General features: G+C 38.2%; 1 protein-coding gene across 29 annotated transcripts in view; it reads left to right on the plus strand.

Moving 5' to 3' along the window:
* The window catches only part of rims2a (regulating synaptic membrane exocytosis 2a), a 253884-nt gene that overhangs the window by 176550 nt on the left and 58797 nt on the right, over positions 1-18537 (plus strand). For 20 of the 29 annotated variants that reach the window (XM_057834860.1, XM_057834861.1, XM_057834866.1 and 17 more), the window contains 4 exons: positions 1008-1124; positions 6120-6305; positions 13202-13308; positions 13435-13467. In XM_057834860.1, coding sequence (XP_057690843.1) covers positions 1008-1124; positions 6120-6305; positions 13202-13308; positions 13435-13467 — 443 coding nt within the window. Of the gene's footprint in view, positions 1-249; positions 316-1007; positions 1125-6119; positions 6306-13201; positions 13309-13434; positions 13468-18537 lie in introns of all 29 variants that reach the window. The other 9 variants (XM_057834853.1, XM_057834881.1, XM_057834880.1 and 6 more) reach the window with 7 other exon arrangements.

An 18537-nucleotide genomic window follows, 5' to 3' on the forward strand; every position in this document is an offset into this window, starting at 1 on the left:
AAAAATTAAGCTGCGTCTGAAAGAATACTTCATCTTATTTTCCTCTTTCAAATTAACGGTACTTTGTATATGAACTATTTAAAGTTCCTGGAAAATTACACCTTTTTAATGTACCCCTGCTAAGTGTTTCCATCTCCTTTGGTTCGGTCAACCTCAGACCCTTCCACGCCCGATTGTTCATCTTTTTTTTTCCTTTGACACCATCTCAGATCCATCTCTGTCTTCTCTCCTCCCTCCATGTCGTCGCAGCCATTTTCTCTCCCTTCCTCGAACCAGACATACTCAGACTAGTGATTCTCCTCAAAAGGAACACAGGTAGATGCTGACCCAAACTTGCATGTATGTCCACTTAACACATTTCAACGCAATAAACTGCAAACTGTCAATACGCAGGTCTATGTTAGTGCTGTCAAATTTATCACAATAAAGGGGCGGTAATCATTTTTTTAAATTAATCATGTTAAAATATTTGACACATTTAACGCATGCACGGAATGACCCACTCCTGCATTGCCTCAAACAGATTACAATGATGGCAATTTTGCACATTGAGAGCTAAAATGTTGTACCTCGAGTCAAACAATCAAAAGTCAATCAAAAGGTAGCAAATATTGTAGCTGAAGATACACTTTAAAATTGACATTTACAGTGCCATCCATGTTGTGTTTGGTCTCTAAATGATGGAGCACATGACATACTTTAAACTGATTAGAAAGGATGAACTACCAAACACCTTACCCATCCATGATCAGCATTCCGTCTTCAGTATTGCCATTGAGTATTTCATCTTCATTTTTTAAAATCTTACAATCAGTCATCTCATTTCTTCACCCCAAATGGCCGTGCAGTCCTCCAGATGTTAACAATTGCGGAATAGCCCTGGGTTCATTATGCGTTCCCGTGAACAAGGGTATGCAAACGTTTAACGAACGGAGCCTTAGCGGTTCATAGCGAGATTGTCCGGAGAAAGCCAACCAAATCTGACCAGCTGTGATATTTTTTCCCAGCCGAAACCAGCGTGTGTACCCAATCTGCCGCGAGGAAGCAGTCAGGTTACTGCGTTCCACTAGGATGTCCCGTGCCTTTTCTGAGGGCGCCTACTCTTCTGACTATGACTTCGAGAGGTATTGACATGCAGCTCTGCTGCATCTGTGCATCCGCTATGTTGACGTCTCCGTCGTATATTTATGTGACTGTGATGCCAGAAAATGATATCCTGTTTGATATCGGTTTCTGCCAAGGAGACATCACTGCTCTGAAGTTGTGTAGTTGTACATGAGTGGTACACAACTGCCTCTGTGCTTGTAGGCTGAGGCTCAGAGCTATTTATGTTGCTGCTGTCAGCTATATGACTTTTAAGTAAATTGCTGGCCAGCACGTGACTGTTGCTTTGTGGATGTCTTTATGTTTCCCATTTACGTACATTGTGTAAGCAGCCGTATGCCTATACAGGCTGTGCATGATTCTTAGTGTACTTCTTTATATGCTATTGTCACCTACTTTTTGCACACCAATACTCAGGCATGTAAGATATATTGCTTGGAGCGCCTAAGTCACTGTGAATTCTCTCCTTGCTCTTTGAATTCCGGTGTCCGGCAACAGTGTGATATTGAGCTGATAACACCAGTATGCCCTCAGGACCAATGCCAGTGCTCCAGTGCACAAATAACATGAAATATCTCACATGTTCCCTTTCACAGAAACATTGTAAATGACCACTCAATCTTCTGCCATCTGACTTTCAGTTAGGAATTACACTTGTGCCTTTTTGCTCCCCCTCTGGGGGGGACAATTGATGAGTTCTCTGAACTCTTTCAAAGACTCTTAACACTGAAGTGTCTCAAGATGTCCCCAAGGCACAGCTGGACTCCAAATCGGCACAGATAACCATTAACAAAAGCTTCTTGTCACTTTTTTCTTCTTATTTGTTTATTTTTTAACAACATATTATGGGAAGTGTTTTCCCGCTGAGGAACCTGATGCCCTCGATTCCATCCTGATCCGGTTTGTTTGTCAGTATTCAGTCAGAGTAAAAATGCTTGAAAATTGATGAGGACACGGGAAGGAGGAAAAATCAATGGTGTAATATGGACAGACGTGAATAAAATTAAGCACTAGGGAACTCTTCATCTTTTGGCAGGAATATTTAGATGAGATCTCTGTGAGACATGCAATCAGGAAATGGAACTTGTGTTGAATACACTGCCACAAGAGTGCTCCAAGACACAATTCTTGTGTCCCTCAAAGTATGAGCATTTAAAAATAAAAAATATATATGTCCATGCGCTATTTGGAAAAGTGACTATTCCCTCCCAAAAATAATAAAGTGGATAGGTTAACAACAAGCTGAAAAGCTAATTTTTATCTTGGGCATTAGTGTACAGTGATCCCTCGCTACTTTGCGCTTCAAACTTCACGACCTCAGTCCATCGCAGATTTTTCAATTAAAAAAAAAAAAAAAAATACAGATGAGCTGTCCCGAGCCGATCGCATAGCCTCACTCTCTCTCCCTCTCTCTGCTCTTTGTTCGTGCACTCAATGAGTGCACTGAAGTTGCTTAATACAGTTAACAATGATTGACAGACGTTGATGTTTGATCTTGCCAGAGAAGCAAGCCCCAAAGCGCCACATGCGTCAAACATCATTTAACTTGTTAAACAGTTGCTGTGGTAACTCATTGTTTGTGAGTGAGCACTCAATGAAGCATTTAATAAAGATGAGCATTTTTCTGCGTTATTCTTGTTCAAAAATAATTCAGTGGGCAGAAGTGGGTAGTAACGCACTACATGTACTCTGTGACATTTACCTGAGTAACTTTTTGGGAAAAATGTATTTCTAAGAGTAGTTTTAATAAGCTATACTTTTTACTTTTACTTGAGTAGATTTGTGAAGAAAAAACGCTACTCTTACTCCGCTACTTTGGGCTACACAAGTCGTTACATTTTTCCTCTTTATTTTACATATTAGATGTATTACCTTTTTAGCCAGGGATGCTAAGAGTAGCTCTACTGATTTTACCAATGAGACGTCACAACAATAATCACATGACTCCATTATACCAATCAGACTCAAGCTTGACGTTCTATCTTCACGCCTGCCTGTTCAATTATGTGGTGTTTTTAAAGCACCGTAAAAAATGAAGTATTTGATATAGAGCGCTGCCCTCAACATGACTCGAAAGCGCGGATTTTTTCGTCTCACCAAATACTTTATATTTTGGGAATACAACTCTTACATTTGCATAATATTATTTTGAAGAAATGCTACTCTTACTTAAGTAAAATTTTAGCTACTCTACCAACCTCTGCCAGTAGGACAGTAACATGTTTAAAATGTATCATAATCAGAGATAGGACTTGACAATAGGACTATAGAGGGTCAGTGAATTTCATTTCCATGGAGTTGTTTGGCAGATTATCTGAAGATTCTCTTGTCAATTACAAGAAGCATGAACTATGATGTAATTGCAACATGTATCTTACACAAGCAATACACTTCCAATATTTTCTCAAAGAGTGATCACTCATCAAGAAAATTTGGAGGGTCATCACTAGATAGCAGAGATTTTCACAGGCCACGTGATTATTCATGAGACTACTTAAAGAAATGGTGATTTTTTCAAAAAAAGGCGATTAATGGGTCTATTGTGTTCCTCGTCGAATACTCTATAAGAAAAATATTAAATATATGCATCTAAAATAATCCTAAATGATTTTATTAGCAATTTTAATACTCATTTCGGTTGGCAGTCCACCAATCAGTGTTTTTTTCTGAATAATTTGAATTTGGTTGGTTGTAGTGCCAATCTGACTACTGATTTTACACAAAAGTATATACCTCTGCATCCGATGGTGGTATTTTTGTGTTGCTACAACTAACAGAAGTGGATGTTCCAAATTACTTCCCGAAATGCACCTGACGACTACAGCCAATCAGCATATTTTCGCCTGTAATTCGAGATAGGATGGTCCCAAACCACTTTTTTTCTACTCAGTATCAAAAAGCCTTTCCATAGAGAACCCCAACTATGTCTAGGAAGTTAACAAATCCAAGTTAACGGAGGATTGTGCTAAAATTCCTCTTATATTGTATGAGATCCAACCGCTCTTATGTCATTACACCAACCTAATTATAAACGTGTTAATATTTGGGACAACAAAAGAGATACTCTGCCCCTGCTGTCTGGACTAACTGAACACTTTCTGTGTGTGCTGGCTTTCTCCAACACATCTGAGAGGGTGTTCTCCATTGCTGGAGACACCAAAAGTCCAGAAAGATCGCGTATCCTACCTGAAAAAGCAGACATGCTTATTTTTCTGCAAAAGAATTGCTAATTTGCACATTCGCACTACGCACTGTTCTTTTGTATTTGACAGTATTTATCTTTTTTTATTATTATTTTTGAGTGCTAACAGCTCATATGTCCTTTTAAAAAGGAGGATTTTTTTTTCTATTAGAAAAATGCTACACATTCTTGTCTACTTGCCACAGTTACATATTGCCACAGTTAACATTGAGGCTTTGGGCCTCTTTTGACCTCGTTTTGAGTTTGTAAGGTTGTGACTTCTGATTAAACAAACTAGATGCCAATCAAATATTGATAACGGAATCGGAATCGTAAAAATCCTATCAATTCCCATCCCTAATTGTAATTATTACATTTGAATAAACATTTACTGAAAAAAAAAAATAATAATAATATTAATAATAATATTATATATGTGTGTATATATATGTATATATGTATGTATATATATATATATATATATATATATATATATATTTTTTTTTCAATTATACTTTAGGAAAAAACGTCTGTTTCCAATGCTATATCTGAATAAATACATTGAACACACACACAAAAAAAAAAGATTTGTTTTGTTTTGTTTGCTACTTCACATTTTTACACTTATCGTGGCGGGGGACCTCTGTATATATAATAAGGCTTTACAAAAACACTGATTAGCTTTGCCGGCTGTTGTAGACAACAGAATTTTTGCAACACCACACAATTTTTACCATTAAGTTGAAGCAAATTATAGAAAATGGGTTAGGAGTTAATTTTGTAGTCTCTCTACATAGACAAACCCATGTTTATTACACTTTGTATTTCTAACATTAGGTTAAAGATGGATTACTGATCTTCATTATTTAAACAGTAAAAAATTGATAACCAATATGCATGCTCATAAACTACAGTAAGTACTGTACTGTGCCACTTGATGTATTGTATCTTAATTTTTCATGTCAGTGGGTTGTTTTTTAATTTTGTGTTTATGTATCCATGTTAATTGTTGATAATTGTGTTAATTCTTGTTTTATTCATTTATTTTAAGAGTTCCTCAGACTGTATACACTTTGTGCCAAAATGCATTTTTTTGGAAATAACTACTCAATGTCATGCCCTCACAGAGAACTACTACCTCAGACAGCACATGAGCACTATACCACTCGCATGAACACACAATCTCATACATTGCACACTTCACAGCTATTTCACTACAAATTCCCTGTAACAAAATACAGGCATCAAATGGCAGGGCAAAAGGTTGACCCTCTTAAGTTATTATTTCAGCTATGCTGAGAAGGATTGATTGTTACATGTTCAGTACTGTGTTTTGAATGATAGAAAATACTAAAAATCTCAGCGACTGTTCTAACTTACTGAATCGTATGACAGTGTATTTTTACATAATTAAAGGACCACACGTTTTTTTTTTTTTTTTTTTAATGCTTCCAGTTGAGTTACAGTAATAAGTAGTAATTTGATACTGTGAACTTTGAGTGTCATGAAAATAGTTTATTGTTGTTGTCGAAATATTTTTTCTAGATGAAGAAATGTGATAATTAGTGCAACCCCCTTAATGTTTATATAAATTATTCTCTGTTTGGAAAACGTTTATCTTCAAAAATCATCAAAAGTGTCATGCAAAAAAATGATAAGTAAAGGCAAAAACACGTGTGGTCCTTACTAAGCCCATGCCAAACGACTGGTGTGACTCGTAAACAAAAGCACCCATGGGAGGGTAACCAAAGTTATCCACACTGACCTCCCTTCCGTCCAGCCTGCCCCATGGGGCCCCACTGAGTTCCTGCCTATTTTTCAATAACTTCTATAGGAACCACGGAGCCATGGATAGACACGAGTATCACAGCAGGTCCCGTTCTGCAGACCAGCGGCCCACAATAGAACGCCCCGCATCCCGATCACGCTCCACCGAACGCCCCCACGACTCATCGATGATGAGGTCCATGCCGTCTCTACCATCCGGGAGGTCAGCCCCTCCCTCACCTGCCATGACGAGGTGTGACCCAGATTGGATCGTCAACCAACTCATCACAATTTCAGACTGACCTTCGTTAGACTTTCCTGAGGCATTTATCTGGGAGGGAGAAAAAACTTAAGATTTGTTGATCAAATCAAGTCTAGTAAAAAATAATATGCTGCTAACCAGGAATCTAGACAAATACAGTGGTATTAAAAAGTATCTGAACCATTTGGAATTTCTCACATTTCTGCATAAAATAACCATCAAATGTGATCTGATCTTCGTCAAAATCACACAAATGAAAAAACTGTGTCTGCTTTAACTACAACCACCCAAACATTTATAGGTTTTCATATTTCAATGAGGATAGTATGCAAATAATGACAGAAGGGGGAAAAATATGTAAGTGAACCATCACATTTAGTATTTTGTGTATTGTTCCTCCACACATGACGTTGTGTGTTACTCCCAAACAATTCAACTTTGGTTTCATCAGTCCACAAAATATTTTGCCAAAACCTCCGTAGAGTGTCCAAAGGCCTTTTTACGAACATTATTTTTTAGACAGCAGTGGCTTCCTCCATGGAGTCCGCCCGTGAACACTTCATGGCCATAGTTTTACATATAGTTGATATGTATACAGAGATTGGACTGTGCCAGTGATTTCTGTAAATCTTTAGCAGACACTCTAGGGTTTGTTTTTACCTCTCTGAGTATTCTGCGCTGAACTCTTGGCGTCATTTTTGGTGGGCAGTCACTCCTTGGGAGAGAAGAACAGTGCCAAACTCTCTCCACTTATAGACAACTTCTCTGACTGTCGATTGATGAAATTCCAGACTTTTAGAGATGGTTTTGTATCCTTTTCCAGCTTTATACAAATCAACGATCCTTGATCACAGATCTTCAGACAGCTCTTTTGACTGAGCCATGATGCACGTCAGAAAATGCAATTTCATCAAGGCAATTTGTACAAGGTGTGTGTTTTATAGTGGGCAGGGCAGCTTTAAACCACTCATCGGTGATTCGGCACACACCTGACTTAAATTGTTTGGTAAAATTTGGTTTCAATTGCTCTTTAAGTCTCCATAGGGAGAGGGTTCACTAACTTATTTTTCCCCCTTCTGTCATGGTTTGCATGCTATCCTCATTAAAGTATGAAAATCTATAAAGGTTTGGGTGGTTTTAGTTAAAGCAGACTCTGTTTTCACATCTGTGTGATTTTGACAAAGATCAGATCACATTGGTTTTATGCAGAAATTTAAGAAATTCCAAAAGGTTCAGATACTTTTTCATACCACTGTAGCATCAGTTTGCAGTGAAACTGGATTTTAGTTATTTTACAAATCAGTATATTAATTCAGTTCTACATATTAGTTATGCTTATTATACAAGATATCCCTGTTTGAAAAATTCAACCTTTCCAAATTGTTCTTCTTGGTGAAAGCATCTGCTGAGTAAACTAAAAGCAAGCATTTCTGCACAGCTTCCACTCACCTTGAAACCAACTAACCAGACTAACACTGATTGAATGAGGGGAATCATTTCACTTTCACCCAATACACACAATCACAATACCTGCTGCCCTTCCTTATTTCACCTAAATGCACTCACCTTGCCCATTTATTTTGTTGACAAGAGTACTGATGCTGCATTTTCCTTACATGTCTAAAGCACGCTAATCCTGGCACCAGATACGGTGCTGATTTATTTTGATTTTGGAACACACTGCTCATACACCTGTGTGAGTATAGCAGTGTTGGACCAGACCCTCCTTTTGTTTTGTTACTAACATCAACTGACTGATGCTTTTTACCCCTTTGATGGCATCCTATGCTTGTTTTCCTTTCTGATTTGAGTTCAAGCCCTTTTGGAGACGGTCCGAACGCATGGTCGCAATGGTCTGCTGATTCTGCATTGAACTTTTTTCTTCTTGCAGCTTGACGACTGACTGCACATGCGTTTTTTTGTTTTTATTTTTTTTTTTGCAGCTCAGTTCCGAACAATTGATGTGTTCCTTTACCCCCTTGCCATGTGCCAAACGTCACTGATGCATAAATGCATTGAATTTTAGACTGATGGTTGTGTTTTCAACTATCTCGTGTGGAACCTAATTTGTTCAAAGCAAATATTCATTCAAGTGTTAATCGCATTTCACTGATTCTTGAGAATTTGCCAAAAACATGTCTCACCTGGAAAAAGGCTTATTCTGTTTGAAAATAATTAAATTTTCACAAAAACATGAATTAAATGTATAATCAGAGGGTTTTATACACATATGTAACAGGCTTTTATTGGTGGACTATCAATTTTAATAATATTGTGACATTATGCTGGCCCATTGCCTTCAAAATCAGCTGTCCCCCGATGGGAGCTTATCATTTCAATTTGATTAAAAAAACTAAAAGTAATTATGAAATTTATTAATAACCTTACCAGATTAAAAAATGCATTGTTATATTTATAAAAAACTACAAAAAGTGAATTTAGAAAAAAATTAACTATCATTTTCTGATTGATCATAATGTGTCCCTTCACTCCTGTCACTACCGTCAGATTTTTTGTAAAATCATGAAAATCAGGCAAGTACAAGGTCCACTACAATTCCCGAGGACCCCTTTACAAACCTTCACTTCTTCTTCATGGTTCAAGACCGCTCAAGCTCTTGTAAGTTTTCCATTTTCTCTAAAACCTGTATATATTCTTTTAAACTGCTTCTGTTGCCACCATAAGATGTCACCACCGAATCTTTTGTGTATAGAAAAAAAAAAACAAATTGAAACATAAATGTTTTATATTTAAGAAGAGGTTTGTGGCAGCTAGCAAGAGAGTGAAAATAAGACGGCTAATGTGAACTACCTCTGCATAGCATGGAAAAGACTAGATTTTTGTCACTACCGTCACATGTCACTACCGTCAGAAGTCTGACGGTGGTGACATACAGACTGACGGTAGTGACGAAAACGTCCAAATGGTGCCTAAAGAAGGATTAAATATGATTTGCTGACCACAATTAGTACAATTATAGTTTTTATTTTTTATCCATCTTTATTTTATTTGTATTAGTGTATGACAATAGCAGAGTTTCTTCTTTATTTCCTTTATACAGGCATCAATTGCAGGCTATTGAGGAAGAATACCTTCGGCCTACCATCCAATCTCTGGGGGTGAGGGGTGCCTTCCCTCATTTCACTATCATGGTTTCATTTTCAGAAAACAATATTTCAATATATGGGGAAATCGACGCCCACTTCATGGTCATTACTCTCTACTTTGACTTTATTTTAGGAAGTTATGGTGAGGCAGAAGCTGTCAGAGGAGGAGAGAAAGAGAAGGAACAGGGAATATCAGAAAAAGCGGAGGGAGAAAATATACAGAGTTGAAGAATTAAAGGAAAAATACCTCAGAGCTGAAAGACAAAGATACAAGAAAAGAGTGGATGAAGGGAAACTAAAAAAGATCAATGAGTTGACAGAAAGGGAACAGAGAAGGATGAGAAAGGCTTGGAAATGTAGACAGGAAAGGTCAAGGAAACTTAGGTCAAAAAGTTTTGATCAGCCCGAAACCCCACCAGACGGTCCAGTGCCACAGGATGTACAGGGGCCAGCCCAGAGTAGACAGGCTATGGCAGGAGTAAGGAAAAGGAAGAAAGAAAGAACAAGACATTCTAGAGAGATTAAAGCGTTGAAGAATAAACTCAAAGAGGTTACAAAAGCAAGAAACAAAATGAAAAAGCGCTGGGAACGAGAAAAATGCAGGAACAAACATACACAAGAATCACCAGCAAAAAAAACTGCACAGCTGCTACGGGGAAGCCATCTCCAAAACCCCTCCATTAAGAAAACTCTGCTGTTCCACTATGCGTTGGTTCATGAACTGAATCAAAACAAGTGTACACAAAAGAAGAACTTGACTCTGTCAGGAAAAGTTCTGAAAAAATATAGGCTAATTCACAAGACAAGGCAGTTTGGCATAACATACCATACACTGCGCCATAGGAGGCTTAGTGACAAAAGACCTACATATATTCAAAGTATTACTAAGAGGGTTCAGGATTTCTTCATTAATGCTGCACGGATGACAACAGACAAACAGGACACAATAACAAAGAAGAAAATAAAGCATCAAAGAATGATCCTGCCTGACACATTATTGAATCTCCACATGGAATTCACCCAAAAGGAACCCACAGTGAAAATCAGCTACGCCTCATTCTGTGCCCTACGTCCATTTTATGTAACAGCACCGAGGCCATCAGATCGTAAGACCTGCCAATGCCAGCACCATGAAAATGCGAAGCTATTGCTTGAAGTTCTATGGGAAAATGGTGTTGTTCAGTCAAGCAAATTGGAGGATAGTTTTGAGCTTGTCTGTTGTTCACAGACAAGCGAGGCATGTCTTCTGCGATCCTGCACCAGATGTTTAAACAAGCATACAGTGCCCACCTCACAGCAAGAGCAGACCATTGTTAAATGGCAGCAATGGAAACGAGTACAGCACCATACACTAGATGGCTTCCATATGAACACAAGGCTCGAGAAGCACAGTGGCACATTGGCAGAGCTCATCCAGCTATATGAGGACAAACTGAAGGTTGAAACAACTACGCATGTATGCTCAGTTCAAAACCAAGCGAGAGAATATAGGAGCATGATAGAGAACTGCAATGATACCACAGTGATCATCCATGTGGACTTTTCAGAGGCATGGAAATGTAAGTATAGTACAGAGGTGCAGTCATGCCACTTTGGTCAGAACCTTCCAATGCTCAACCTTCACACTGGCATATACTACACTAAAGGAGAAAAGGCAGCATTTTGCACAATATCAGAATCCAAACGACAGGATGCTGCTGCCATTTGGAGTAACATGGAGCCAATCCTGAGAGACATTTGTTTGAAGTTTCCTAACGTTGATACGATTCACTTCTGGTCAGATGGCCCCAGCAAGCAGTATAAAAACAAAAAAAACTTTTCACTTCTTTGCAGTGTACCTCCAACTCTAGGTTTCCAGAGAACCACCTGGAACTTCTTCCCCACCTCACATGGGAAGGGAGCCCCAGACGGGGTTGGAGGAACTGTGAAAAGGACTGCTGATAGCCTTATACTGAGGGGAAAGGACATTTTGGATGGCAGTGTTTTTCATGAGATGGTTGGGAGGAGTCTGTGCAGTACCAAGCTCTTCATTATCACGGAAGCTGACATACAACCATATGATGCACTCCTAAGTCAGACACTAAAAGCTGTACCTACCACTCGGAAAATCCATCAGGTCATCCCAACAAACCAAAAAGCCTTTGAGATCAGATGCAGGTTGCTGTCATGTTTCTGCAGTGAACCAAAGATTTGTGAATGTTTCAGGCCTACGACATGCCAGTTGAAGGCCAGCACACCCAGGGCCGATGACGACGATGGCCCACCGCAAAAGAAAAGTCCTCTAGCAATGCTCATGGAGGAGATGGAGCAGGAAGAGGAGAGCGAGCCACAGGAAGTAGAGGAAGATGAAACACCAACCAGCAGGGTTCCACTTCCTGATGGGATTATAGCCGATCTATCTGCTGATAAAGTTCAGTGTGGAGATTGGCTTGCAGTGATTTATGACAAGAACTGGTGGTTGGGAAAGGCTGTAATGGTGGATGCTCAGCATGAAGATGTACAGGTGGAATTCTACCATCCTCATGGGCCTAACCCACAATTCAGTCCAAAACAGGGAGAAGGGAGAAGGGATGTATGCTTCGTACCATTTGAACAAATTCTGGTCAAACTCGTGGAACCATCTGCACCAGATCGTGCAAGCAGAAGAAGGGAGATATACAGCCTGTCTAATGAAGTCATGGACTACATAGAGGAGAAACACGTACATTATGGGGGCTGACAAAGCTGAATGAGTGTTGGAGTGATGAAGTTGTTGTCTTCTCTCCAATAGGACTATATGTTCAATACACAGTTTATATGCACTAGATGGCAGTTTACAATGTTACGACTTAAACATTATTTTCCAATGTTAATTGATTATTCTTGACGGTGATTTGATTATTTGGTTCTTTGATTGTTCCTAATGTTGCCAATGAAATATGTATCACAGCGATCATACTTGTTCTCTGTTTTGCAAATTGGAAACTAAAGTTGTAAGACAAAAAAGCATGACTGGTGGTTTATATTTTTGGAATTATATGTGAAAATGGAGGGCACTGTCACTACCGTCAGATTTGTGTCACCACCGTCAGGTCCAGTGTCACCACCGTCAGAGGGACTTTTATTTGTTTTAAATACGAATGTTTGTAATGTGTTACTTCAGTGCTCCTGGGCTATCAAGGTAACATTGTATTTTATTAGAGAAATGTGTTTTTAGATTTTAAAAAAACATTATTGACATATTTAAGTGAAAAGTAAACAATGGATTATGTAAGAACGTATCGAGGAGTATACTTGAAACAGTATAAAAAATAAAGGAGAGGGAATATTTACAATTGAGCACCATATTTGTGTACTTATAATGAAAGGCATTGGTTTGAAAGCTCCAAATTGGTATTTGACAAGAAAAAGAAAAATAAATGAGCTTTTTATTGTGTCTGACGGTAGTGACAAAAGCAACACAGTGACTCAGAAAACATCTATTTTATGAAAAAGGTAAAAATTGGGGAGCTGACACCGGTACATTGCTGAACAGCTAAGACATTGGTCTATAATAACATTACTTCAGATTTTGCAATGAAAACTTTTTTTTTCCCAAAAAAAAAAAACCTGTTTTAGGCAAATTCTCAAGAATCACTGATTTACATTGTTACATTAAGGAAATTAAATGTGGATTATGTATTTTTAGCATTACACTATGATATTATTGTTTAAAGACTCAAGATAACCAACAGCCACCTCATGTGCTGCATCCTCATGATTTGTGTCTTACCACACTTTCAACTACTTTGTGTCATGTAGGGCGCACCCTCGAAGCGGATCGGTCCAGACTAGCCCAAACAGTACGCCAATGTCCCACAGACGAGGTCGGCAACTCCCTCAGCTTCCATCCACAGGGAAGGACAGAAGTAAGTCATCCTATTGTTTTTATAGCAAAGTTGAAAGATGTTTCTTCTTTGATGTGGTCTGAACGATCATACATGAAAGAAGTTTCATAACATTTCTACTCGGTTCCTTTTCCATTTCCCTCGTAGAAGATGGAGACGAAGGAACCGAGCCTTGTGGAGGTCTGTACCTGTGTGTAAGGTGTTATGTCTTCAGAGTGAGAGGTGGCTGAGCCACATCTCGCACTGAACACCAACAAAACTGCAAAGGTGGTTGCAGACACGTTTGACGTAGTGTACTGTACGTAGTGTAGTATCAATCCTGTTTCGTCTGTTGGACTGCCTGGATCCTACTAGTAGTGCTGTTTTGAAGTGTGTCTTTGTCTTGAGTCGGCAATTGTTTCATGTGTTTTTTATTGTAATTTTGTGAGACCAAACAGTTAGTGTGGCTTACAGTGATTGGAGGATAAGACCCAGACAAAGCTTGCAGGAATTAAAAGGCACAGACAGTCCTGTAGGACTTGTCAAAGCATTACCAAGACTCTTTCATCACTGTCAGTGTTCATTAGGGCTCTTCTTGTCTCCCCAAAGCAGCTCATTTCTCTGTTATTCTCTCTGTTCTGCCTTTCGTTGGTAATTCTGTCCAAATATTTTTAGTAGTTCTCTCACTGTCTGGACTACTTTTGTCTTCGTCTGTACTTATCCTTTCTCTGTATACCGACATGCCTGTCAACTATACATTTTGAGACATCAGCAACTTTGTTTGTGTGAAACATTGCATTGTTTATTGTACACAGCAACAAACAAGGCTGGACTGGGACAACATTTCAGGCTGGGAGCTTTTCAACCACCCAGAGCAGACATGTCCCACCCCAGTTGAATGCTGCTTAGAAAAATCCATCATATGCTGGTTTCTGTACCAGCAATATCAGTACCAAAACGCAAAAAAAACATCTGCTGGAATTTTTTTGTGCTTTGGCAACGCCTTTGCTGGATAAGACGCCGGTATATGCTGGATTTCTTAGCAGGGTTCCTACCTCACACCTGATCCAGTGGGTCATCCCTTGTACTTCTTTACCCGACCCATACCAGATTGCTCTGTGGAAACGTGGTTTATGTGAAATGGATACTTTTATACTTTAAAGTCACAGTCTTTCCAATGATTTATTGACATACTGTAAATTGATCCAGGTAAATGTTCACACTTTCTTCCTGTCATACGCTAAATATCTGACAACAGTAATTTACATATGTACAAGGCTTCAGGTTGCACAGGATGAGGAAGGTAAAAGCTCTCACAAATTTTGATAATCCACTAAATATGAGGCTAAAAAAACGGGCATGTTTACACCGCCTCAAGCAGTGGTGTGAAAAACTGTGGACACCCTGTTACTAAATCATTGGGTGTTTAGATTGGCAACTTCATTTTAATACGTATATGGAATAAAACTGATGCACAGAGAAATATTTCAGAAGTGGAACCATGTTTTTTAATGGAAGATTTAAAATATGCATCAAAACAAAATTGTACAGGCGCAAATATTGAGGCACCGTAACAGAAAAAAAGAATCAATATTTAGTAGATCTTCCTTTTGCCAAAAGAAGTGCTTCAAAACATTTCTTATGGCTTACAATGAGTTTCTGGATTCGAATACAGGTATTTTGGACACTTACCCCTTACAAAACATCTATAGTTAAGTTGCTAAGCTTGGACATCCCCCCCCAGCTGAGATGGCCCTCTTAGAAGATTATACTTTCTCCTTTGTATGGATACCAGAGGGGATTTTGAGCATGTTTTTGGTCTTTCTTCACCGTTGGCAGCAGCAGACTAACTATTTTTATATTTATTGAGGGTTTTATTTTTTATTTTTATTTTTTTAAACAGTACGGCTGAGCCATTTTATACCACAGACCATCGGGAGATGTCCCCATGGTGGAATTTCCAATTAATTAATTACTCACTTATTAATTACTTAATACTTACATTAGAATGAAATATTGAGGAATATGGGTCACTTGGACATTAGCATAGTGGTCCATGTGTGTTCACCCTTGAAAAAACAGCTTCTGAATCTGTTTTTTTTTTTTTTTTTGTGGAAATTTATTCAAATGTGGTAGCTTTCAAAAAATTATATATATATATATATATATATATATATATATATATATATATATATATATATATATATATATATATATATATATATATATATATATATATATATATATATACATATATATATATACACAGGGTGCCAAAGCCATTCCGGTATATTTAAAAAATAAGTAAACAAACAAACAAAAAAAAAAAAAACAGTTAATAACTAGCTGGATACAAGTACCGGTATTGTATAGAACTTCAAGTTTTTATTTCATGCTTTACAAGTGCTCAATGTGACCACCACCAGTGGCACGGAACACATCAAGCGATATGAAAATTAAGTTGAAAATTTCTCCCAACTGTCCATTGATGATGTGGCATTAGTACAGCAATGCAATGCCAGCAGTATTGACCAAGTGACTCTTATTTTAATATTATAACTATCAAGAATTATAGTCACACTCGGGGGTCTGTAGCATGCCTAGACAAAATATTGGCTGTGTTGGGCATATATGTTTGCACATCTATTCATATCTATTTGCATTAAAAATAAGAATGATTTTTTTTTCTACTCTAGTATTGTAAAATGTTCTCATTTCCCTCTCATTTCCCTATGAAATATGAGCTATTTTCATACTGTCGTATTTTGAAATGTTCCTTTGAAATTGATGACTCTTTATGTGCCGCCGTCTGTGTTTCCACTAATAGCAAATTGTACTGAAAAGATTCAAGGGGCACCAGTAAATGGGAGGAAAGGCAAGTCTATTTGCATGTGTGATCGAGTGGGATTTGCTCTATAGGCTTGCTTGAGTGACTCAGGTGTTTTGTGTGTGGTATTCTTTACTCGTTTTTCGCTGCATACCATTATGGAAAAACAGACAGTTGTTGTTGTTATGTCATATGGACAGAACTCTGTAATTTTAATCTTTTTAGCTCCCATATGACATCTGGATTCTCACATGAAGGAGTACAACATTCTCAGCTTCACTTAAAAGGACAGTTTGATTATTACATTGCGCACAATTGAAAATTTGAATTGGGTATCTGTATCCACGTGAATATAATAATAGTATTTATCCCATGATATATCCTGTTTTGATAGTACAGAGGAAATATCCTACAATAATTTATCATTTGTTTCAGAAACAAATACGCTACTACAGCTAAAGACCAGTAGATGTCGCACTTGTCACAATGAACGCAAACATTAAATGACAAGAGAACTGTCCATATTTTAGTGCTGAAGAGCAATCTCGTTTGATTTTTTTTCTTGGCGTTTTAACCACCATGCGCTTACATTTTAATTTGACTTCAAGTCAAACGAAGATGCATAAAAATCCCCTTATTTTAGAATTTGGTTGTTATTGTCCATTGTGTGTGTCTCACTGTAGAAGTAACTTGGGAGGACCAACAGCGAGTGCTTAATGGCTCACTGTCTGAAGAGGGGACTCATCCCTCCCTCAGTGTCACAGGTTTGTTGGTCTGGGTGTGCAGTCGTCTTCTTATGATGTCCTCTTTCAAGTTTCCTAGATTATTATTCTCCATCGATGTTGCGCCACTCGGCAACCCGTAATGTCAGATCTATGTCAGATGCTAGTGTAAGAGGGAGGTTAATCATTAGATTGTATTTTGAACGTAAGTGTGAAACCTCTGGGTGGCATTCTTGAGTTAGCGCTCCTCTTTTGAGTGTGATGTTGCCGTGCTGCATGGAGTTGATAGATTTAGACAATGCCAATTAGAATAAAAAGGCAGATGGTGGGCTAATGTTTAACATGTCTGCCTCAAAGTTGTAAGATTGGTCTTTCAAGTATCATCTCAGGAACTTCTGTGTGGATTTTGCATGGTTTCCCTTGGCTTTTACCTGTATTTTTGTTGTTGGATTGTTGTTTGTTTGGGGGTATTGTGACTTCTATAAATACACCCAAAACATGTCAGGGACGTATTTTTTTACTTTCTCTTTTTTAATGTCTGTCGATGTGAATGTGAATTAATGTCTCTATCATACAATTGATCTATAATAAGGCAGTAACTAAGCATACAGTGTATCACAAAAATGAGTACACCCCTCGCATTTCCCAGATATTTAAGTATATCTTTTCATGGGACAACACTGACAAAATGACACTTTGACTCAATGAAAGGTAGTCTGTGTGCAGCTTATATAATAAAGTTAATTCATTTTCCCCTCGAGAAAACTCAAAATATAGCCATTAATATCTAAACCCCTAGCAACAAATGTGAGTACACCCCTAAGAAACTACGTACATCCCTAAATGTCCAAATTGAGTACTGCAAACCATTACCCCGCACTCTACATCAAATATGGTCTAAGCACTAACAGGCTGAACCCCCACCTCTTCAATTTCTGCACCAATGCTGACAGCACTCATGTAACAAGTCACATGACATTTTGGAGGGAAAATGACAAGCAGTACTCAATTTGGACATTTAGGGATGTACGTAGTTTCTAAGGGGTGTACTCACTTTTGTTGCCAGGGGTCTAGATATTAATGGCTATATTTTGAGTTATTTTGAGGGGGGAAAATAACTCTATTATATAAGCTGCACACAGACTACTTTTCACTGTGTCAAAGTGTCATTTTGTCAGTGTTGTCTCATGAAAAGATATACTTAAATATCTGCAGAAATGTGAGGGGTGTACTCACTTTTGTGATACACTGTATACTCGTATCTATGGTGTCCGAGAAGTGTCAGGCGAAAAGAAAAGTCCAAACACTGCAAAAAGAAAATGCGCGAATGCAAATTGCCACAACACAAACGGCAACCGCAAATGCTTTGCAAAAGAAAAAAAAAAAAAAAAAAAAAACACAAATGCAAATTGGCCCAAGGCTGCAAATAGCCAGCACAAATGCAAATAGCCATTACACGAACCCCAATTACCACAACTCGAATGAATTGCCCGCAACACGAATGCAAATGGATCGCAACACCAATGCAAATGGATCGCAACACAACTGCAAAAAGTAACAGCACAGATGCTAGTGCCCTGCTGCTGCCACCATAGAGATAGTCATAAAGCAATATATACAAAAGTGTGAATTTAAGAGCAAATTTCTGTAACTTACATTTTCAAACTCTGCACATGTGGGGATGTGACGTGATAAGTTGATGTTACGCGTTTGCAGGAGTTG

This window comes from Corythoichthys intestinalis, chromosome 4 (genome assembly GCF_030265065.1).
Source record: "Corythoichthys intestinalis isolate RoL2023-P3 chromosome 4, ASM3026506v1, whole genome shotgun sequence".
In the NCBI taxonomy this organism is placed as follows: Eukaryota; Metazoa; Chordata; class Actinopteri; order Syngnathiformes; family Syngnathidae; genus Corythoichthys; species Corythoichthys intestinalis.